The 23,008-nt window shown below is 48.7% G+C and overlaps 1 protein-coding gene across 1 annotated transcript in view; it reads left to right on the top strand.

The window, feature by feature from the left end:
• Window positions 1-23,008, top strand: part of arid4b (AT-rich interaction domain 4B) — a 51,945-nt gene that overhangs the window by 24,208 nt on the left and 4,729 nt on the right. The window contains exons 3-14 of the mRNA XM_080548577.1: window positions 2,162-2,227; window positions 3,072-3,162; window positions 3,609-3,688; window positions 4,334-4,425; window positions 6,811-6,952; window positions 8,572-8,651; window positions 16,288-16,364; window positions 18,005-18,153; window positions 19,477-19,549; window positions 20,621-20,715; window positions 21,106-21,203; window positions 22,286-22,476. Coding sequence (XP_080404703.1) covers window positions 2,162-2,227; window positions 3,072-3,162; window positions 3,609-3,688; window positions 4,334-4,425; window positions 6,811-6,952; window positions 8,572-8,651; window positions 16,288-16,364; window positions 18,005-18,153; window positions 19,477-19,549; window positions 20,621-20,715; window positions 21,106-21,203; window positions 22,286-22,476 — 1,234 coding nt within the window. The remainder of the gene's footprint in view (window positions 1-2,161; window positions 2,228-3,071; window positions 3,163-3,608; window positions 3,689-4,333; window positions 4,426-6,810; window positions 6,953-8,571; window positions 8,652-16,287; window positions 16,365-18,004; window positions 18,154-19,476; window positions 19,550-20,620; window positions 20,716-21,105; window positions 21,204-22,285; window positions 22,477-23,008) is intronic.

The raw sequence follows: 23,008 nt of genomic DNA on the forward strand, positions 1-23,008 counted from the left end.
TTATGTATTGTTTAACAGATATTATACTATCAGTGTGTGACAAAATACTAGTGTTCCTTATTTATTTTACATAAATGAATATTCCGATTTATATATTATTATAATTATATTCGGATTCCACTTTGTCACACACTACAGTCAGAATGCCAACAGACAGACAGACTCGCTTTTTTCCCAGAATACACCACATGGCGGGAAAACAACACTGATAATTCAACTCCACTGCGCGGCACTCAGATGAGAATAAACCCTCGGCCATAACGACCGACAACTGCTGCTAGCATTGAAGCCGCCATCAAGGCCCTGAATTGGCCATGGCTCAACTGTTTTGGCCACAACCTCAATCTGGCGGGGACAAACCTAGTACAACACCAGAAACAACGGACAGAGCGAGCCCCCAGAGTCCGCCGTGCAATTAGGCATCCCAGAGCATCGTCTCATTACATAGTCGTCTCGGCAATTTGGCGTTTTCAGCGGCGGCTCAGTTCAGCCTGGTGCCTATGACTGCTATACAGCCTTTCTGATATCCAGGATATAGCAAACCCCTGTGTGTGTTCTACCTTTTGAATACACCCGTTTACATGAATACCCTAATCATATCGTTAGCCTCATAGCATAATTGTCTGTCATATTTTGGCCAAATTGAGATATCTGCCTAACTCTACTCTCCTCTCCTCTCTGCCTAACTCTACTCTCCTAACACTGCTGATTCACTGTGCGTTGTTGCCTCTATGACATCAGCCAATCAGAATGCTTGTTACATTCCAAAATCACTATCTGCCCAAGTCATCTCTTTGACATGACTCATGACTTAGGCAATTATGCTGTGAGGCTAACGATTTGTACAAACCTCCCTAAACAGGTCCTTCACTAAAAACTTGAAACGACCTACTGTAGGGCTATACACATAAAATAATATATATATATATATATATATATATATACACAAATTATTAATGTTTAAGATGTACCCTCTCAAAGACATTCACGTTTGCATGATTTCATTACTCTGAGGTAGACATCAATTGCCATAGATTGTATGTCGGCAACATTTTCCATTCAATGTTTTAGGGAATATCGCCTACACAATTTAGTAATGCGTTAACGATAAACTAGCTCTACTTCTATATATTTGTAGAGGATGTTACTACGGTTACTACGGTGGTTTGAGTGATTATCCCTGACCACTGCTGTTGTGGTTTGTTGTTGTTGTTATGTATGTATAATGTTGACAATTGTCTGTATGTATATAATGTTGACAATTGTTCAAATATGATTTTTGTGTCGGACCCCAGGACTAGACTAGCTAATGTCATGGCATTACTAATGGGGATCCTTCCTAATAAACAAACAAACTGCCTTTTCGCTTATTGTTAATAATTGTTGAATGACTAACTTGCCCCCTCTTGTACTGCTCAGGTGGTATTGGTGCACAGTTTGTATTAGTCAGAGGTAGAGAGAGGTGACACGAAAATAATACCAAAACAGTCTTTGCACCTGTTTTTTGTGCCGTCCGACCATGTTTTAGAGAAAGCAAATCTGAGCCCTTTGTAGTCCTCTGTCTCCATCTCTGTAGATCTGCTGACACCCCTGTGATTTAAACTGGTTGGATCTTCTACTGTTGTAGCGTTAGAGATGGAGAGAGTCGAGACAGGGTATTGTGTGATAAGACTGTGTGTGTCAGTGTTACTGAGGCGTGATCTAGTTACCCGCCGTGTCTGAGCTGAGGGAAGCACCAGGGTCGTGTTTATCTGCTTGTTGTTGTTGGCTATGTGCTATTAGGCTTTCATACAGATGCTACATTACCACGGCCTGATCCGATTATGTTCTACTTCAATGAGGAGGAGGAGGAGGAGGAGGGGAAAGGACGTTGTACAAACATCTTGACAGGAATTGACTAATACGTTCACTGCTGTGACACCACACACTTTGCTCTAGCTCTCATCACGTCCGACCCATATTGATATAAAGTCATAACATTGAAGCCTGCTTGCATCTCAGCCTTCATCAGTGAAGTCTTGGGGTACCAGGACCGGTTTGGCCCAGACAGGCTGTGTGATGATGTTGGGGTGTCAATGTCATGTGACCTGGGTTTTGATGATGATGTTGTTTACTCTGGATACTGACGCTGCCCCCCCCCCTGACGCTGCCCCCCCCCCAGGTGACCTTTAAACCAGAGCTCTCCACGGCGGAGGTCCATGATGAACACATCAAAGGGCCTTTAAAGGTAAGGCCATGGAGGATGGAGAGAAGATAATAATAATAATAACTTTTAATTATTTAGTCATTTAAATGCAATATTAAAAAGATGGGGGGTTTTAGTCTTGACTGATGGCTTTAACCAGAAAATGAATGGGCTTTGCTTTGGTCGAGGGTACAATATTAACTAATATATAGTTATAGTTAACTAGTAATATATACTGTAACTGTTGGTCCGTAAGATTTCAGTTTAACGGGAGAGTTCACTTGTTTACGATGTGTATGGTTCCTTACCTTGCAAGCAGACTATGGGCCATTGTTGTTTAGACAGATAGTACTTTAGCCACCTTTAGCCACCCCCTAACAAAAACAATATGGGAGTGATAGAGATAGAGATAGAGATAGTGATAGAGATAGTGATAGAGATAGAGATAGAGATAGAGATAGAGATAGAGATAGTGATAGAGATAGAGATAGAGATAGAGATATTCTTCCTTCTTCTAGCATCGTAACTGCCAATGGCCCCTGGTTTTGGCATAGATTACTAGGCTATTTCTTATGATGACTGTTGGATAGACGATTCACTTACTTAGACAAATGTAATTGTTGTAAGTTGCCTTGGATACGGGCATCTGCTAAATGCCAAAAATTTAGTACAGAAACAAACACAGCAAATGTGAAGAGACTTTGAAGCTCTTCTACCTCTCCTGTAGAAGCAAGTTGCCCAATTCCTTCAACCTGGCAACATTTTGTCAATGTGTTCTCATCCCCATTAAAAATTAAAGTGTACATTTCACCACAATGGACCCAAACCAAACCTAGCATGATGACGTTATGACAGTGTCCTGTAAGCAGTGTCTCTCTGGCTGTAGGTGGGTGCTGTGGTGGAGGTGAAGAACCAGGACGGAGTGTACCAGGAAGCCACCATCAACAAACTGACAGACGCCAGTATATACACAGTCGGTAAGTTGATATCAAACAGCTATTCTGCCTCCCGGGTGTCAATGCTGTGTGATCTTACTTGCTGACATTTTAGTAAAGTCAGCCCGCCAAAAAAGGGACATTTATTTTGGGGGGGGTATCTTTTTCTCTGTCCTATTTTCTCGACTTTCTAGTCTTGTTCCAGCTCGTAGCTTTTATTACAACTTCAAGGATCCCTGAACTGACTGTCACTGTTGGGCATGTGTCCCTCTGAGGACCAGCACATTTGTTATCATCGAATCATAAAACCACCAGACTGTATTAGAGGGTGACATATGTAGTTAACTGAGACAGAGAGGTTTGTTTGTGCCACATCGCCCCTGGAGGAGACGGAGGGTGTGAGTGTGTATACTGTAGACGCTGTGGCCTATATTTCTATATTTTGCTTAACTGCCCCCCTCCCCCCTTCCCCTTTCACCACTTTGCAGTGTTTGACGATGGTGATGAGAAGACCCTGAGGCGATCTTCTCTCTGTTTGAAAGGAGCGCGTCATTTTGCAGAGAGCGAGGCAAGTACAGTCCCCCACATTGGTGCTCTCCCACTCTTTTATTTGACACAAACCTGGACTCCTGGAGTTTTAATGGAAAACAAATTAGATGCCGTCACTGCTCTTTTGAAATCGACCAACAACCACACTTTAAATATCGTTAGCCTCATAGCATAATTGCCTACGTCATATTTTGGCCAAATTGAGATATATCTGCCTAACTCTACTCTCCTAACACTGCTGATTCACTGTGCGTTATTGCCTATGATGCCATCAGCCTATCAGAATGCTTGTTACATTCCAAAATCACTATCTGCCCCAAGTCATCTCTTTGACATGGGCATTTTTGACACTACATACAAAGATGGCTCGGCTGACCACAAGTAAAGCATGACTTAGTCAATTATGCTATGAGGCTAACGATATTGCTGTTCTTCAGCAAAAACGTCTTAGTAAAATACTGCTCATTATGTGTTGATGGAAGCAGCATGGAAGTTCAGTAGTTTTTTTCAAATACAGCACAGAATAATTCCATCAAAAAGGCTCACCTATTGTAGCTACATGTACTGGTGTTTATAACATGCACGTAGACAGTCAGTACATGAAAGTATTTCTTTATGTAAGAGCTTTGATAAGATGTTGACTAATGTTCTGCTCCGGTCACAGACTCTTGACAGACTTCCTCTCACCAACCCGGAGCACTTCGGCACGCCCGTCATCGGCAAGAAGGGCAACCGTGGCCGGCGATCTAACCGTGTGTGAGTATTCACTACCCTGTTCCAAGGGCTTCGTAGTTCACTCCAGACTGGGCTTTAGGTAGGTCTGTAGGTCTGTTGGTCTGTAGGGCCTACGCTGCTTCTGACGTTTGAGGTCAGTAACAGGCCTCTTAGTGACATCTTCTACCCCCCCAGCACTGTGTCTCCTGAGACATCTACTACCCCCCAGCACTGTGTCTCCTAAGACATCTACTACCCCCCCTTGTACTGTTTCTCCAGTGTCTATAAAGTCGTCTTCTATCACGACGACTGCCGATGGCCCCTGGCCTGAGCTAGATTCCTCTTCCTGCTACGACTGGTGAATTGATGATTCACTTCCTTAGTCAAATGTATAGATTGTAAGTCGCTTTGGAATAAGTCGTCTGCTAAATGCCAAAAATGTAAAAATGATCAAATGATCACTATACTCCCCACCTGCCTCTCTCCACCCCCCCACTCCAACAGCACCTGCGGTATACGCAGGAGATCCTTGCTGCATCGTCCTGCGTCGTGTAGGCCATGTGTTTACAGTATATGATGGGACATAGAGAGAGAGAACATCACACTTCACCGTATGGTGAAGCTGCAAGCTGCAGTGGTTGTGATATATTTTTTCTTGTGGATTATAGTGGATGATTCATGTCGTGATCCTGCCTCTCCGAGGAGGGGAGAGGGAGAGAGAGAGAGAGAGAGAGAGAGAGAGAGAGAGAGAGAGAGAGAGAGAGAGAGAGAGAGAGAGAGAGAGAGAGAGAGAGAGAGAGAGAGAGAGAGAGAGAGAGAGAGAGAGAGAGAGAGAGAGAGAGAGAGAGAGAGAGAGAGAGAGAGAGAGAGAGAGAGAGAGAGAGAGAGAGAGAGAGAGAGAGAGAGAGAGAGAGAGACAGAGACAGAGACAGAGACAGAGAGCTGGTGGTATAAAGAGGATGGGGCTCTGTACTCTCTGATCTTACCTCCCTGTGAGTACTTATAGAAAAGTCAATATTTCTCTGAACATTGATATTGACATGGAGTAGTCCAAGGTGCACATTAGCACCGTGGACTTCAACTGAACTCTTGGGTTTCTTAGTGGACTAATATTATCTTGACCTCAGAATAACTTTCATAACCTCATCGCCCACAGAAACCAGGGAAATAGATGAACTACTGAACTAAACATGTCCATTTTAGTTTAGACATTTTGATTGATTGATTGATTGAGATGTTTATTTCAAATATGTTAAAAAGAACAACGCAAAATAAATTATTGCACATTTAACTTCTTAAATCACATATTCGAAAAGGAGCGAGAAGAAGTACAAACATTCAGTAGCTCATACCATGTCAATGTTCGTAGTACGCCAGTGGTATCGTTAAGTCTTGTCGATCTTCCTTTCCTCTTAACTAGAATAGTCATTGAGGCTGATGATTACTCAGACACATGGCCGCCTGTCTGGTCAGCACAGTGAGGGGGGCAGAGCTCCCCCCCCCCCCTCCCCCCTCAGAGGAGTCAGGCTCCTCCCCCCCCCTCAGAGGAGTCAGGCTCCTCCCCCCCCCCCCCCTCAGAGGAGTCAGGCTCCTCCCCCCCCCCCTCAGAGGAGTCAGGCTCCTCCCCCCCCCCCCCCTCAGAGGAGTCAGGCTCCTCCCCCCCCCTCAGAGGAGTCAGGCTCCTCCCCCCCCCCTCAGAGGAGTCAGGCTCCTCCTCCCCCCCTCAGAGGAGTCAGGCTCCTCCCCCCCCCTCAGAGGAGTCAGGCTCCTCCCCCCTCAGAGGAGTCAGGCTCCTCCCCCCTCAGAGGAGTCAGGCTCCTCCTCCCCCCCCTCAGAGGAGTCAGGCTCTGTGTCAAACAGCAGCAGATTAGTTGGCTCATCAGTGGAGGAAGGCTAATGAGAGAGCCGGCTGAGCCCCATCAACAGAGAATGCCTAATGTTTCATTGTCCTCTGGCCTAACAAGCTGAGAGGGAGGGTGAGGGGGGAGGCTGAGGGAGGCTGAGGGAGGAGGCTGAGGGGGGAGGCTGAGGGAGGAGGGTGGTGTGAGCGCGTGCCAGAGATGTGGGCATGCTAGGGGCGCTTAGGTGGCGCTGTGGGTTTAGCGTCGACCATGTAACCGGTCGCAGGGTTCCTAGTTCGATTCCGGCCGTGGACATATCCTGCTTGTCAGCCCTTCTCTCTCTCTCTCTCACCCATCCTTCCTGTCATAATCTCTACTGTCTCTATCAATAAAAAAAAGACAAATACGAGTAGGACTGCATGCCCCACTCGGAAAAAGATGTGGGCATGCTACGCGGTCGCGTGTGTCTTTTGTATTAGCCTTTTCAAAAGAATTTGGTCATGAAATTACCGTTAATAGACGAGTTATCCTATTGTTTTTTTTTTTTTATATATAAAGTTATTCAATTGTCTCCTCTTCGCCACAGCCAAGAAGAGGAGTCGTCTTCATCCTCCAGTGAAGAAGAGGACAGCGACCAGAGACAGAATGAAGACCTGTTTGGCAAGGTGGTGTGTGTGGAGGCGGCGCTCGCCCAGGACAAGAAGAAGACTCCGTGGTACCCTGCACTGGTGAGCCTCTGTCCACATCGTTAGCCTCGTAGCATAATTGCCATAAAAGTAATATTTTGGCCAAATTGAGATATCTGCCTAACTCTACTCTCCTAACTCTGCTGATTATTGACACTGGGCGTTATTGCTTCTAGGCCATCAGCCTATCAGAATGCTTGTTACATTCCAAAACCACTATCTGCCCAAGTCATCTCTTTGACACTACATACAAAGATGGCTCGGCGGACCACAGGTGAAGCGTGACTTAGGCAGTTATGCTATGAGGCTAACGATATCTCTCTGCTACACTTCTGCCGTCAGGGTTCATGCTTTTGAAAGACCCCGCTGAGGTTTGCGACTCTATCTAGCCTGCTAGTTGTGTAATGTGTAACCTTGATTTAACCTCTCCTTCGTCAGTTGAGATTGTGTCAGTGAAAAGAATTAGCAGTATCCCCAATATGCCTTGATCGAAATGCTGATTTGCACCCAAAAAAGAAAAGAAAAGCCTATGGATTCAGCAGGATTACATTTAGCAGTGTAACCAATTGGAAAGGAACACCGCTCAGCTAAATGTACTGAGTGAGAAATCACTGATTTTACATTGAGTAATGTGTAGACTCAGAGTGCCACAGCGCTGACAGAGTGACTGGTTAATGTGAGCGATAATATCCTTCTCTCTAATCTCTCCCCACAGCTCGCTCAGAGTATGTGACCACACACAATACAATACAACTGTGATAGGTGTTGTTTGTTTATGTAAGCGGTACATTCAGAACATGGGGGAGGGGGGGGGGGGGGGGGAGATGGGACACAACGGTCCCTTTAATGTTTCCTGTCTAGTCAGCAGGACGGAACTCCCAGGGTTTGTTTCTCTTGCTGCCTGATCTGTTCCACACCCCCCCTGGTGGTGGTCTGGGGTACTGCGTCAGAGGTGGTTACAGTGCAGCTGTATGGGGCATCATTAATGCAGAAAGGAGGAGAGTTAACTGAGAGATGCCTTGAAGTGTGTGTGTGTGTGTGAGCTGTGTGTGCGGTGTGTGTGGTGTGTGGTGTCTGTGTGTGTGAGCTGTGTGTGCGGTGTGTGTGGTGTGTGGTGTCTGTGTGTGTGTGTGTGTGTGTGTGTGGCGTGTGCGTGTGTGCGGTGTGTGTGGTGTGTGTGTGGTGTGTGGTGTCTGTGTGTGTGTGTGTGGCGTGTGCGTGTGCGTGTGTGTGTGTGTGGTGTGAAGTCAAGTCTGTATTTCAGCATCCGGTCTGGACCGTGGTTCTTGTAGAACACACATTGCTGTGCTCCTCAACAGTAAACAGCAGCAGGCCGTGTGTGTGTGTGTGTGTGTGTGTGTGTGTGTGTGTGTGTGTGTGTGTGTGTGTGTGGAGCAGGCCATGCTGAGTGTGTGTGGGCGAGAGAGAGAGAGGGGGGGAGGGAGTCTGTTTGTTTACTCTCAGATCAGTCTTAATCTCTCTCCTCTCCTGTTCTCATTTAAATAGCTTATTGTGAGTTTGTCATCCATGATTAATGGCCTAAAAGATTCCCTCTTTCTTCTCTCCTCTTTCTCCTCTCCTCTTTCTCCTTCACCTCATCCCCCTCTCTCTCTCTCTCTCTCTCTCTCTCTCTCTCTCTCTTTTCTATGAACAATAACAAGGTCATCTCCCCGGACTGCCATGACGACGTGACGATGAAGAAGGACAACATCTTCGTCCGTTCGTTTAAGGACGGGAAATTGTGAGTCTTCTGATGTTTCGAGGAGCGCTAATAAACTTTAGCATCGATGTGTGTAACATGAACCTATGCAGACGCTTCCTAAAGAGAAATACTGTTAAGGAAGAGACATTATTTGAGGGGGGAAATGTTTTGGAGGGAACTGTTGAGTCATATGGAAACTACTGGAAAAATGTTTGGGACACCCACCCCCCATTGTTTCAGTTTTATTGAAATTCAAACAGTTCAAGTCCAGTTTTAATGACCTGAAAATGGTTAACTTGCGAGAGGCTATAAAGAGAAAGGTTTAGGTTACCATAAACTGAAGAAGTATGTGAATTTCAGAGTTGTAAAAAAAGGCCTTTTTGGTTCGGAAGTGTAGATAAAAGGACAGGTCATGGTGAACATGGTGAACTGCATGCTGGGTATCCAGTGGAGTGAGTGGGGGAGAGAGACAGGCTTACCCCTCCAGAGCCTGTTAGGGGGTTTGCTGTATTGTTTCCCCCCCCTGTGACTGGTGAGGCAGTTAATGGAGCTGGCCTGTGAGTAGCCTTCACCCTGCAGCCCACACACAGACAGCGTGGGTGAGGGGGAGAGCCCTCTGTATGCTCTCAGGAGGTGTGGACAGCAACACACATCTCTGCCCACTCTGTCAGGACCTATATCTACTTTTAAGACTGTGGGGTTGATGATATATACCAGGGCATACCACCCCCCTCTAGGCAGCATTAAGCTAGCTCCCCTGAACCTAGACAGGCAAGTCAAGCTGAAGAGGTAATTTGCAGAAGAGGGGCATTTATCAGGTGTAGTTTGGCTAGTCGGGAGGTGAGATGTAGAGAGAGAGAGAGAGAGAGAGACAGAGAGACAGAGAGAGAGAGACAGAGAGACAGAGAGACAGAGAGACAGAGAGACAGAGAGACAGAGAGACAGAGAGACAGAGAGACAGAGATAAGAGATGATTATCCTGAGAGGAAATGGAAGCTGTAATTCACTCGCTGGCTCATGGGAGGCCTTAGAGGTTGTTTCCTTATCAGCCCTGTCTGCATAGTGGGAGCTGCTTTTAACCCCTTTCACACATACGAGCCTTTTAACCCCTTTCACACATACGAGCCTTCCCAGTAGATTCCATCGAATTTCCCGTGTTGGCTTATGTGCGAACGCGACTGACCAGGGAAATTCGACCAGGCATTTTCCCTAGTCAGGACCATGTATCATTCCATGTAATGTAATGTAAAGGTTTGCAACGACCACTAGTTGGCCGGCTTGTAAATTAGCCTGCCTCCTCCACAGAAAAACTGCTAAATAGCTTCATACTAGCTTATCCTGATGAACATGTAAGGATACTGGGTGGTAGAACGCACATATCTAGGACAAGTCATGAAAGGAGGGTCCTGAAATTTGATCGCGTGCAAAGATATATAAAATAAAAAAGAAATTACTCACAGGGTCAAATGACCCCACCCATGGCTGTTCTAGTGTTAAGACAAATGGAAATCATCTGTACTAGACATTCTAAGGCCTTCTCATAGCTCTGGGCTATGCATGTCGAACATGTTCTGGTCACTGGCCGTGTTTGACCAAATGCAACCTCACTAAAAATAGAATTAATAATTAATGAACCAATGTACTAATTACCATAGTCCATAACAAGAAGGTTTTTAATATGACATGCACCGTAGCAAGAACAAAAAATAGCTGTAAGTAGGAGTCTCACTTCCCATGTTCTCCAATTATTAAAAAAATAAAATAATTAAGGGATTAAAAAAATATTCTTATGAAAAAAGAAGACATTATGCAAATACTAAATAGTTTCTGATGGAACTTAATTGCCACCTTCTCATTCAAAGCCGATCTATCCTTTTGTGGTGATTCACATTAAGAGACATTCACCAAGAAGGGTTTGTACCTTTAAGAGTGGGGGTTAAAGGGGCAAGGGTTTCCGGTTCCGGGGGAAGTTATTGTTGTTGTCACTGAGAGTGTATGTTAGCATGTAGCAGAAAGTGAGAGAAGTAAACATCCTCGACTCCAACCTACGTCTGTCGTCTCCTTGTTGCAACTCCCACATTGGTGACCCTGACGAAAGCAAACGAGATGTCTGTCAACGAGAACGCCGGTAACGCCGCCGCGTTGCCCACAGCGCCCGCACCGGACTATGCTAACATATACGCTGCAACCGTCAAGCTGCCCGACTTTTGGCAGCAGAACCCACGGCCGTGGTTTCATCACATAGAAGCCCAATTCCGGCTGAGAGGGATAACGCAGGATGGGACTAAATATTTCCATGTGGTGTCTGCGTTAGATGCTTCGACAACGGCACGCGCGATGATGCTGTTGGAGGATCCACCGGCTGTCGGCATGTACGGTGCATTGAAGACATTCCTGCTGAAACTATATGAGCTGTCAGAATTAGAGAAAGCAGACCGCCTGCTGTCACTCAATGGCCTCGGCGACGGCAAACCGTCGGAGTTGATGGAGAGAATGTTGTCTGTGCTGGGATCAGCTGATCCCTCGTTCTTGTTTACACACATTTTCCTGCGGCAGCTCCCGGCGCCTGTGCGCACAGCACTGGCCAGTTCCCCCCTCTCCTCCACCAAGGATTATCGTTCTCTGGCTGCGGAGGCCGACAGGGTGTACCTCGCTAACCGGCAGCAGTTTATCCATGCGCTGCTGCCCCACCCAGACCACTTGACCCCACCTCCACCCCTGGAGGACTATACAGACACCGCGGCCGCGGTGACGGCCCGCCGCCAAGCCGACGACGGGCTCTGTTACTACCATGCAAGGTTTGGGTCCAAGGCCAAGCAGTGTCGCAAGCCATGCCGTTTCAGGGTACAGGGAAACGCCAGGGCCGGCGCTCATTAGCGGCTATGGGCGCCGGCCGTGACTGCAAGCTGTTGTTCGTCGCCGACTCCTTATCTGGCCGGCGGTTGCTGGTCGACTCAGGCGCTCAACGCAGCATCCTGCCAGCGCAGGCAGTGGACACCATGGCCGGCGGACACGGCCCCCAGATGGACGCCGCTAATGGCACACCCATACGAACATTTGGCATCAGGTATGTGGAAGTGTGTTTTGGCGGGCGCCGTTTCGGCTGGGACTTTGTTATGGCTGCTGTATCCACGCCACTTCTGGGCGCGGACTTCCTCTGTGCTTTTAACCTGCTGGTGGATATTAAGAACTGTCGCCTGATCGATGCCCTCTCTTTTGCTTCGTACCCCTGTACGCTGGGGGGGGCGGGAGCGCTTTGCCTGGCAAACACGCTGGCCACCGGGGATCCATATCAACGCCTGCTCGCCGGTTTCCCTGACCTCACTACACCCACGTTCTCAGCGGAGGTGGCTAAGCACGGCGTAGAGCACCATATTACCACCGTGGGCCCCCCAGTCTATGCCCGGGCCCGACGCCTCGACGCGGCCAAGCTTGCAATCGCCAGAGGGGAGTTTTCGACCATGGAGCGACTCGGCATCGTGCGCCGCTCAAAGAGCCTGTGGGCTTCCCCCCTACATATGGTGACTAAGGCCGACGGGGGTTGGCGCCCCTGCGGCGATTTCCGTCGCCTGAATAACGCCACAACCCCCGACCGGTACCCCGTTCCACACATACAGGACTTCTCTGCCCACCTGGCGGGGGCCGTCATTTTTTCCAAGGTGGACCTGGTGCGCGGGTACCACCAGGTGCCGGTCCATCCGCAGGATGTGCCAAAGACGGCTGTCATCACACCCTTTGGACTTTTTGAGTTTCTGCGAATGCCTTTTGGCCTCAAAGGGGCGGCGCAGACGTTTCAGCGCCTGATGGACTCTGTGCTCCGAGACATGCCATTCATGTTTGTTTACCTGGATGACATTCTGGTGGCCAGCGCGTCCATGGAGGAGCACATGACACATCTCCGGCAGTTGTTTGAGCGGCTCAGGGCCCACGGCCTCATTGTAAACCCAGCCAAGTGCCAGTTCGGGCAGTCATCCATCACCTTCCTCGGACACCATGTCGCTCCGCAGGGAGCCGCCCCTCTTCCCGCCAGAGTGGAGGCCATCACCAGTTTCCCCCGTCCCCGCACGATACAGTCTCTACAAGAGTTCCTGGGCATGGTAAATTTTTACAACCGTTTTATTCCCCATGCCGCCCACCTCATGCGTCCCTTGTACGAGACCCTGCGGGGAAAAGGGCCCAAGGACGTGTTGGACTGGTCCCCGGAGATGGACAAGGCTTTCGGGGCTGCTAAGAACGCGGTGGCTAACGCTGCTCTACTGGCGCACCCGTCTCCCACGGCCCCGGTCGCCCTCACGACGGACGCCTCTGACTATGCAGTGGGGGCGGTGTGCGAGCAGTGGGTGAACGGGGCTTGGCAGCCGCTGGCCTTCTTCAGCAAACAGCTCCGCGACAACGAGCGCAAGTACAGCACCTTTGACAGGGAACTGCTGGGTCTTTTCCTGGCCACCAGACACTTTAGATTCCTGTTAGAGGGCCGCCAGTTCACCGCCTTCGTGGACCACAAGCCACTGACATTCTCCATGGCCAAGACCTCGGAGCCATAGTCTGGGCGTCAGCAGCGTCAGCTCTCGGCGATCTCCGAGTTCACCACGGACATCCAGCACTTGGCGGGCAAGGACAACTTCGTCGCCGACTGCCTCTCACGGGCGGTCGTCGGGTCTGTTCACTTAGGACTCGACTATGCCGCCATGGCGGCGGACCAAGCCGCAGACTCTGACATTCAGGCCTACCGGGTCGCTCCTACTGCACTGCAGCTGGAGGACGTGGTGTTCGACGCGGCCAAAGCCACTCTCCTCTGCGACGTCTCCACCGGCCAACCACGTCCTATGGTGCCGGCTGCCTGGCGGCGCAGGGTTTTCAACACCATCCACGGCCTTTCCCACCCGGGGGTGAAAGCCTCGGCTAAATTGGTGGGGATTAAGTTTGTTTGGCCTGGCCTCCGGAGGGACGTTAGAACCTGGGCTGGCTCGTGTGTGGCATGTCAGCGCGCTAAGGTGCACCGCCATACCAAAGCCCCTTTGGCACCGTTTGTGGTGGTTCCATCGGGACATGAAGGCCGCTCTTCGGGCCAGCCTGATGGACAGTGGCTGGGTGGACCGCCTCCCGTGGGTCATGCTCGGTCTTCGCTCTGCCCCCAAAGAGGATCTCCAGGCCTCGTCCGCCGAGCTGGTGTATGGCCAGCCACTGCGGGTTCCTGGGGAGTTTCTTCCAGAGGCTGCAGCTCCCTGGTCGGCCGCCTCTCATAGAACTGTGTTCCGGGGCATTGTGAATGACCTCGTCCCCATTCCGACATCACGTCACTGCCTCCCCCAGTCCTACGTCCCCAGGGACCTGCCATTGGCTAAGTACGTTTTCATCCGACACGACAGCCATCGGGCTCCACTGCGGCCCCCCTACGACGGGCCCTTCCGTGTCCTGGAGGCGGGCGCTAAGCACTTTGTGGTGGACATGGGGGGCAGGTCAGAGCGGGTCGCTATAGACCGTCTCAAGCCTGCTCACTTGAACATTGACGAGCCAGTTCAGTTGGCCCTACCCCCGCGGCGGGGGCGGCCCCCTACCCCAACCTCTGTCCCTGTCCCAACCTCTGTCCCTGCCCCAGTCCCTTCCATGGCCCGGGCTCCAGCTCCAGCTCCAGTTCCAGTTCTCACCCTTAATCCCCCTCCTGCAAAGCGCAGCCGTTTCGGCCGCTTGATCCGCCCCCCGCCACGTTAACTGTAGTACTGTTCATGGATTGCCTGTTCAGTTGGACTTTTAATGGTTATCTTGGTTTTTTGTACCTTCTGGGTTGGTGAATTCTGGGGGGGCCTGTGTGGTGATTCACATTAAGAGACATTCACCAAGAAGGGTTTGTACCTTTAAGAGTGGGGGTTAAAGGGGCAAGGGTTTCCGGTTCCGGGGGAAGTTATTGTTGTTGTCACTGAGAGTGTATGTTAGCATGTAGCAGAAAGTGAGAGAAGTAAACATCCTCGACTCCAACCTACGTCTGTCGTCTCCTTGTTGCAACTCCCACACTTTAACAAAAACAGTAAAGGGACAGTGAAGCTTTTCTTCTTCTTTTGGTTCTATACTCTAACTCTAACCCTAACCCTATACTCTAAAAGTTTGGATTTTAAGGTTAAAGTCGAGATTCTCAGCTTTTATTTGATGGTATTTGTGTTCATATTAGTTTCACCATTCAGGGTTTCCCAAAGGAATGGGACAGATTCATCAGATGTCCCAAAGTAATGGGACAGATTCATCAGATGTCCAAATTAAGCACTCATGTTTACTATTGGTCAACAATCCTTTGCATGCAATAACTGCCTGAAGTCTGTGCCCCATTGACCCCCCCAGATGCATGCTGGGTATCTTCTCTGGTGATGCTCTGCCAGGCCTGTACTGCAGACATCTTCAGTTGTTGTTTGTTTTGAGGTCTTTTTGCCTAAAATCTTGGCTGTAAATTGGCTGGTGAAGTATTCTGCCGATGGTCGTCTCAGACACATCCACAGCCTGTCTTGCCTAGAAAGCATTTATTCTTCCTTCTTCTACCATTATGACTGCCAAAGGCCCCTGGCCCGAGCATAGATGTTTCCTGCTACGATCAGAAGGATACGTCCATTCCTCACCAGAGAAGCAGTGCAACTCGACCCAGGCACTGGTCATCTCCCGCCTTGACTACTGCAACACACTCCTGGCCGGGCTCTCCGCCTCCGCCAACAGACCTCGGCAGCTCATCCAGAATGCTGCTGCCCGTCTGGTGTTCAACCTCCCCAAATTCTCTCATGTTACCCCCCTCCTTCGCACCCTTCACTGGCTCCCGATAGCAGCTTGCATCAGATTCTGCCTACCTGCGAGCAATGGTCACCCCCCAAACTTCAGCCCGTTCACTCCGCTCCTCCATCTCTGCTGGCCGACTGGCCTCAATGCCAAGGCAGCAGTCACGCTGCCCGGCCACGTCTCTTCACTACACTGGCTCCCCGCTGGTGGAACAAGCTTCCCATGGGAGTCACTCCCCATCTTCCGTCGGAGACCCGTCTCCCTTAACTGCTCCTCCTGAGACATCTACTACCCCCCTGCACTGTGTCTCCAGAGACACCTGCTTCCCGCCTCCTGAGATTTCTATGACCCCCTTGTACTTTTTCTCCAGTGTCTACTAAAGAAGAAGAAAAATAAATCTTCCTTCTTCTAGCACGACGACTGCCAATGGCCCCTGGCCTGAGCTAAATTACTTTTCCTGCTACGACTGGTGGATTGATGATTCACTTGCTTAGTCAAATGTATCTGTTGTAAGTCGCTTTGGATAATGGCTTCTGCTAAATGCCCAAAATGTAAATGAAAAACTAGACATTGACAGCTCTCTGCGTGCACAAATGATGTGATGGAACACAGAACACACCTGACTTACCACCAGAAACACCTGTCCACGCCAATAGTCCCATTACTTTTTGGTACCCTAAAATAGAACTATACATAAATAGTCTTGTAATTTCGGGAAGTCAACACTCCTGGGAGACGTATCGCACACTGGCCCCCAGCCGGTCTGAATGGTAATACTCGTCCCTAGCTTACTTGCAAGAAGCTTCTTTTTTTTTACCTTGGGATTGACTTGAAAGTGGTGCCATCTGTGTTGTGTCTGCCCTGGATGATAAGGGTCTGGGTTCAGCGGGTGCTAATCAATGTTCTGTCTGTTTTACAGCCACACCGTGCTGCGCAAGGAAGTGCGGGAAATAGACGTTGAATCTCCTCCCAAAGCGGACGCAGGACTCAAGCCAGGTGAGTTCAGAAGACTGTGTGTGTGTGTGTGTGTGTGTGTGTGTGTGTGTGAGTGTGTGAGTGTCTGTGTAATAATAATAATAATACATTAGACTTATATAGCGTTTTTCTAGACACTCAAAGACGCTTTACAAGCTGAAAAGGTTGAGTAGTGATAATAAAAAGACACAAAAAATAAATAAAAGAAAGGATAGGGGCCTAATTAAGGTAGTGCTGGGGACACATGGGAAGGGGAGGGGGAGAGGGTTAACTGATGAAGGCAAGCTTGAAGAGGTGGGTTTTGAGGGCCTGTTGGGAGGGTGTTGGGAGGGTGTTGGGAGGGTGTTGGACTGTCTGATGTGGTTGGGGAGGGCGTTCCAGAGGGACGGGGCTGCAGCTGAAAAGGCCCCATCACCCCAGGTCCGGAGCTTGGTCCTGGTGGTCTTGAGGGTGGTTTGGTCGTCAGACCTGAGGCAACGGGAGGGGGTGTGGAGGGGGACGAGGTCGGCAAGGTAGGCGGGGGGGGGCCAGATTGTTGATGGCTTTGTAAGTGGTGAGTACGATTTTGAATTGGATCCTGAATTTGACCGGATTTGTTTCTTTTGATGTTGTTACCCTCTCTACCTGTGAACACCATTGTCACAGTTTGAGAAAGAAAAGCACGGCCTGGCAGACGTCTATTAGCCTGTGATGTGATGTCTCTCTCCGTGTCGTCTGTGTGGCAGCACCTCCCTCCCTCCCATCATTAGTTACAGCTGGAAACTGATTTTCATTATCGGCCTCTTAGTACTCACGGGGAGTTGACCTGTGATTGTGACATTTTTATGCTGTGTAAAAAGGGAACAAGCGATTAGGTAGATGCCACTTAAGCCCACCTGTGAAAGTGAATGCCGATGATTCACCCTGCTGGGAACATCCAGAGGGCTCTCCAGCAGAGTTGAGTTGGAGGATTGTCAGCCAGCCCCCCTCTCTCTTGTTGTCTCTCTTGTTTTCGTTCATTAACCGTTGTTTTGATCCACGGCAGGCAGGCATACTGTATTACTGAATTGAGTCTTTCTGTTGAGTTCCTGTCGACACGATAGACCTGTCATCTTGTTTCTGTCATTTAGAAACAGCAGTGTTCCTGAGTGTCCCTTGTGAGCTGAGCTAGCCTAGTTTTTTTCTAGTGTTTTGAAGCTGCAGCTTATCTCTGGATTGTTTGTTCATTGTCTAATTAATGTTTTATTATAGTCTAGCGTAGTCCTTCAGTCTTGGTCTTAGAGGGACACTCTTAGAGTGTGTGAGTTGCTTGTGTGAGTGTGTCTGTGAGTGTGAGTGTGAGTGTGTCTGTGAGAGTGAGTGTGAGTGTGAGTGTGAGTGTGAGTGAGTTTCAGTCAGTCAGTCGAGGCTCAGGCAGCAGCAGCATTGTTGATCTGCGCTCATCTGTGTTTCATTGAGAAACAGCAGCTGTTTGTGGAATTGCAGCTCCCCGAATTTCTCCTGATTGCATTTGATATTTGGATCAAACTGTGTGAGGCGCGTTGGATGAATTAGCATCAGACCCCAGCGATATAACAAGTTCGTGTATGATAGCAGATTTTAGCTTAATTAAGGTGTGTGTGTGTGTAACACTGTGTGTGTGTGTGTGTGTAACACGGTGTGTGTGTGTGTGTGTGTCTCAGCTCTTGATGCAGCTCTGGAGTTCGTGCGTCAGGCGGCGGTGCCCAGCAGCTGGAGGACGGAGCTGAAGGAGGAGAGCAGCAGCAGCAGCGAGGAGGAGGAGGATGAGGAGGAGGAGCAGGAGGAGGACCCCAGCAGTGAGGAGGAGGAGGTAACCTCATCGTGATTCATACACACGGGGCTCCCACGGGTCCTTGAAATCCTTGAAAGTTTGTGAATTTGAGAGAAAAAAATCAAGGCCTTAAAAGTTTTTGAAAATGGACATGGGTCATTGAAAGTGCTTGACTTACCCTCTCTCTCAAAAAAAATACATTTTTATTTTTTACGTAATTATAGAGACCATCTAGTGTTCAAGCCTCTACATTCAAATGCCTCTCTTTTTAATTGTTGTCTGTGAGCGGATAGTTCCTATTATATAAACTCTCATCTAGATCTGTCTCAAACTGCGCCGTGTTCGGTCCTTGAATTTGAGGGAATTGAGTCTTGAAAGTCCTTGAAAGGTGCTTGAATTTGATGTTTCAGAAGGTGTGGGAACCCTGTACACACTTCTTTCAACTGAAATTAAAACAGTAAACGAAAATTTAGTAGCTGCTTCGATTCCTACTAGGGATGTAACGAAGCATCGCGATGCCGCTAATTATCGATACAAATCTGTCACGATTCAAATCGGTGAAATGACAAAATTATTTGCGATATTTGTTTCGGATTTGCGAGGAATATGGACGTTGCAGTGAGAGAGGCCGGGCTAGAACCACATAATATCACCATATTATAGTGTTTGGTCCAGACGTTAAACTTGGCCACCGAAGTGGTTGAGTGTAGCCTACCCCGCGTCGGCTGCATAGCCAAACACATCCCATATGTCAACAAAAACAAACAATACAGTATAATAACTCCTCATTTCAGTGGTTATGAAAAGGTACAAAAAGGCGATTCTTTAAGAAAATACAGTATTTTGTAGTTTTTGTCTGAAAAAGAAATAAAATAATGTTTTTCAGTCATAATTTGTCGGCAATCTCATTTTGTTAAAAAAAAAAAGATTGTGAGAAAATCGTACCATGAGTCGTATCGAATCGTGAGTTGAGTGCAAAACATCTTATCAAAACAACATATCAAACATACCTTTATGACTTTGGTTATGACAGACAAACCCCTCTCTGTGTAAGGCAGTGGTTCTCAAACCTCTCCTCGGGGACGCCCAGCCGCTCCACATAGTTGATCTGTTCCACCACCACCAGCACAGCTGATTAAACTAATCAAGTACACATAATTACACATAAATACTCACAAAGTACTCATAATTGCTTTGTGGTTGATTAGTTGAATCAGGTGTGCTGGTGGTGGAACAGATCAAATATGAGTGGCTGTGGGTCCCCCGAGGAGAGGTTTGAGAACCACTGGTGTAAGAATGTCAAACTCACCGGTTCTCTGTCTGTCCGTCTGTCTGTCTGTCTATCTGTCTGTCTGTCTGTAGGAGGAAGTGGAGACATTCCCAGAGGAGAGGGAGAACTTCCTGCAGCAGCTGTACAAGTTCATGGAGGACCGAGGTGAGACTGACTCATCCTTCTATTCTGACCCCTCCCCTCTCCTTCTGGCCCCTCCCCTCTCCTTCTGACCCCTCCCCTCTCCTTCTGACCCCTCCCCTCTCCTTCTGACCCCTCCCCTCTCCTTCTGACCCCTCCCCTCTCCTTCTGACCCCTCCCCTCTCCTTCTGACCCCTCCCCTCTCCTTCTGGCCCCTCCCCTCTCCTTCTGACCCCTCCCCTCTCCTTCTGACCCCTCCCCTCTCCTTCTGACCCCTCCCCTCTCCTTCTGGCCCCTCCCCTCTCCTTCTGACCCCTCCCCTCTCCTTCTGGCCCCTCCCCTCTCCTTCTGACCCCTCCCCTCTCCTTCTGACCCCTCCCCTCTCCTTCTGACCCCTCCCCTCTCCTTCTGGCCCCTCCCCTCTCCTTCTGACCCCTCCCCTCTCCTTCTGACCCCTCCCCTCTCCTTCTGACCCCTCCCCTCTCCTTCTGACCCCTCCCCTCTCCTTCTGCATAGCCTGGCCCCCCCCTTACCATATCCTTCTCCCCCACCACCCTACCCGAACCCTCCCATCCTCATCCACTGTTCCCCTCACTGTCCCACCCTTGAATCTCAAAGGCTTTCAGGAGACAGTGCTTTTTCACGAGCTGCACTCCGTCTCTGGAACTCTCTCTCCCCCAGCCACTCATAGGGCTTTCACACCGGCAGTTCCGAACGCCGGTTCGCGTTCGCGTTCGGAAACCTCCGAACGTTGGCGCTGTCTGTGGAACGATACACTGGTATGAACGCGGGCTCGTTCGCCAGACAGAGCCAACGTTCGGAAACGCGAACCGGCGTTCGGAACTGCCGGTGTGAAAGCCCTATCAGAGACTCACCCTCACTCTCCACTTTTAAATCCCGACTCAAATGTAGCTTATGAAATAATATTCATAAAATGTAAACTTCACAAGCACTTCACAAAAGCAATGAAACATTAATTACAAAAATTATAAAATCAATACAGATATCAGAAGTAAAAAGAGAAAAGAACGTATAAAAATGCAATCCTATGTAAGTGGGTTTTTAAATGTGTATACCCTCTGGCGCCCCCCTCAGGAACGCCCATAAACAAGAAGCCAGTGCTGGGCTACAGGAACCTCAACCTCTTCAAGCTCTACAGACTCGTCCATAAACTGGGAGGCTTTGATAAGGTCAGTCCCTCACCCATACACACCCATACGTTATGAAGTTGATCATCTTGTTATCTTGTATCTCTACTAGGACTCATATGTCTATTATGTATGTAAGATGTGATTAGCTGTTATCTATTGTATGTTGAGTGACATACAAATCATGTCAATACTTCCTTTTATTGATTAAAAAAAAAATAAGAGTTTCTTTTTATTATTACTACTCGATCTTTTCAGTTTGTAAAGCGTCTTTGAGTGTCTAGAGAAGCGCTATATAAGTCTAATGTATTATTATTATTATTTATTTATTTATTTATTTGTATTATTATTGTTGTTGTTGTTGTTGTTATTATTATCATTATCACTTCTCTCACTCCATACTTCTCTCTTTCCCCCTGCTGTGCTGAGCAGATTGAAAGCGGATCTGTTTGGAAACAGGTCTACCAGGACCTGGGAATCCCTGTTCTGAACTCTGCTGCCGGCTACAATGTCAAGTGTGCTTACCGCAAGTACGTATCGCACACCCCGACAGATGTAGCAATTACTCTGTACCGCTGTGACCTCACTGTGACCTCGCTGTGACCTCACTGTGACCTCGCTGTGACCTCACTGTGACCTCGCTGTGACCTCGCTGTGACCTCACTGTGACCTCGCTGTGACCTCACTGTGACCTCACTGTGACCTCGCTGTGACCTCACTGTGACCTCGCTGTGACCTCACTGTGACCTCACTGTGACCTCACTGTGACCTCACTGTGACCTCACTGTGACCTCGCTGTGACCTCGCTGTGACCTCGCTGTGACCTCGCTGTGACCTCACTGTGACCTCGCTGTGACCTCACTGTGACCTCACTGTGACCTCGCTGTGACCTCGCTGTGACCTCGCTGTGACCTCGCTGTGACCTCACTGTGACCTCACTGTGACCTCCCTGTGACCTCACTGTGACCTCACTGTGACCTCGCTGTGACCTCGCTGTGACCTCGCTGTGACCTCACTGTGACCTCGCTGTGACCTCACTGTGACCTCACTGTGACCTCACTGTGACCTCACTGTGACCTGTGTGCTGCTTGTTTTGGGGCGTGACAACATTGACACACACACACTCACACACACACACACACACACACACACACACACACACACACAGCCTCTCCCTTCAGAAAATTGAAGTTGACAGTGATGTACTGCACACTGCCCTGAAGTTGTCCTGCTGAGGTGTGTGCGTGTGCATGCACAGGTGTGTGTTTGTGTGTGTGTGTATGCAGGAGGGAACCTGTATGGGGTCAGAGAGGTTATTATTTTGTATCTTAAAGGTTATTATTGACAAACTACCCAGCAGGCCTATGTGTTGTGTTAGAAGCGTTCTTCTGTGGCCTGGGGTGGTCCAGTGGTCTAGCACCGCGGTCTGCAGTGCACACATATGCCCATGTCGGCATGGGTTCAAATCTGGCCCATGCCCTGCTGACATGGCCTCTCTCCCTTACTTTCCTGTCTGTCTTCACTGTATCTGTCCAATAAAATGAAAAATATGATCAGAAAAGTAAAAATACTTTTAGAAGCGTTCCTCTGATGTGTTGACCTGGTGTTGCAGGTACCTGAACGGGTTCGAGGAGTACTGCACCTCCACTGCCATCACCTTCCGCATGGACCTCCCGCTGAAACTGGGGCCCAAGGTGGAGGGCAAGGCTGAGGGGGAGACAGGGGGGGTAACCATGACGACCCCCGTGGCCTCCAGCTCAGGAGGAGAACAGAAGCCTCACTCTGAAGGAGGAGAGCACAGCAGTGCGCAAGCCATCGTCTGCAAGGTACGAGTTTACATGTTTACAACGACTTGGATGTTGTCTCCGATGGGGGTGAACCCCCCATATATTAGGGTATCTATGGCATTTGTTGTGTCATTTTATTTTCTGTTTGTTTCTGATATGTGACATCATGGCCCCCTGTTTTGTCTTTTCTTTTCTTTTCTTTTCTTTGTGTTTTTGTTTGTTGTTTTTTAGTTTGTTTAAAAAAAAAGAACATGCTCTGTTATTGTTCATGGACTATGTACTGCATATAGGGAAGTGCAAAACTAGTTTTCTACTCTTATCTGGGACAATAACCTTCCCCACGGACACAAACCTTTTTGCGGCTTTTTGTTTCTTTCTTCAAAACACGGTGCAGCAGCTTTCAGTCACGCTGCCGCATGTTCCTGGGACAAACTCCCTGAAGAAATCAAACAGGCCCAAACCCTAAACATATTTAAATCTAAGCTAAAAACTTCAAATCATGTTTTGCAGCAGTTATGATTAAACACAAACACTACTATCAATGCTGA

This window comes from Nansenia antarctica (assembly GCF_963989245.1).
Source record: "Nansenia antarctica genome assembly, chromosome: 1".
Lineage (NCBI taxonomy): Eukaryota > Metazoa > Chordata > Actinopteri > Argentiniformes > Microstomatidae > Nansenia > Nansenia antarctica.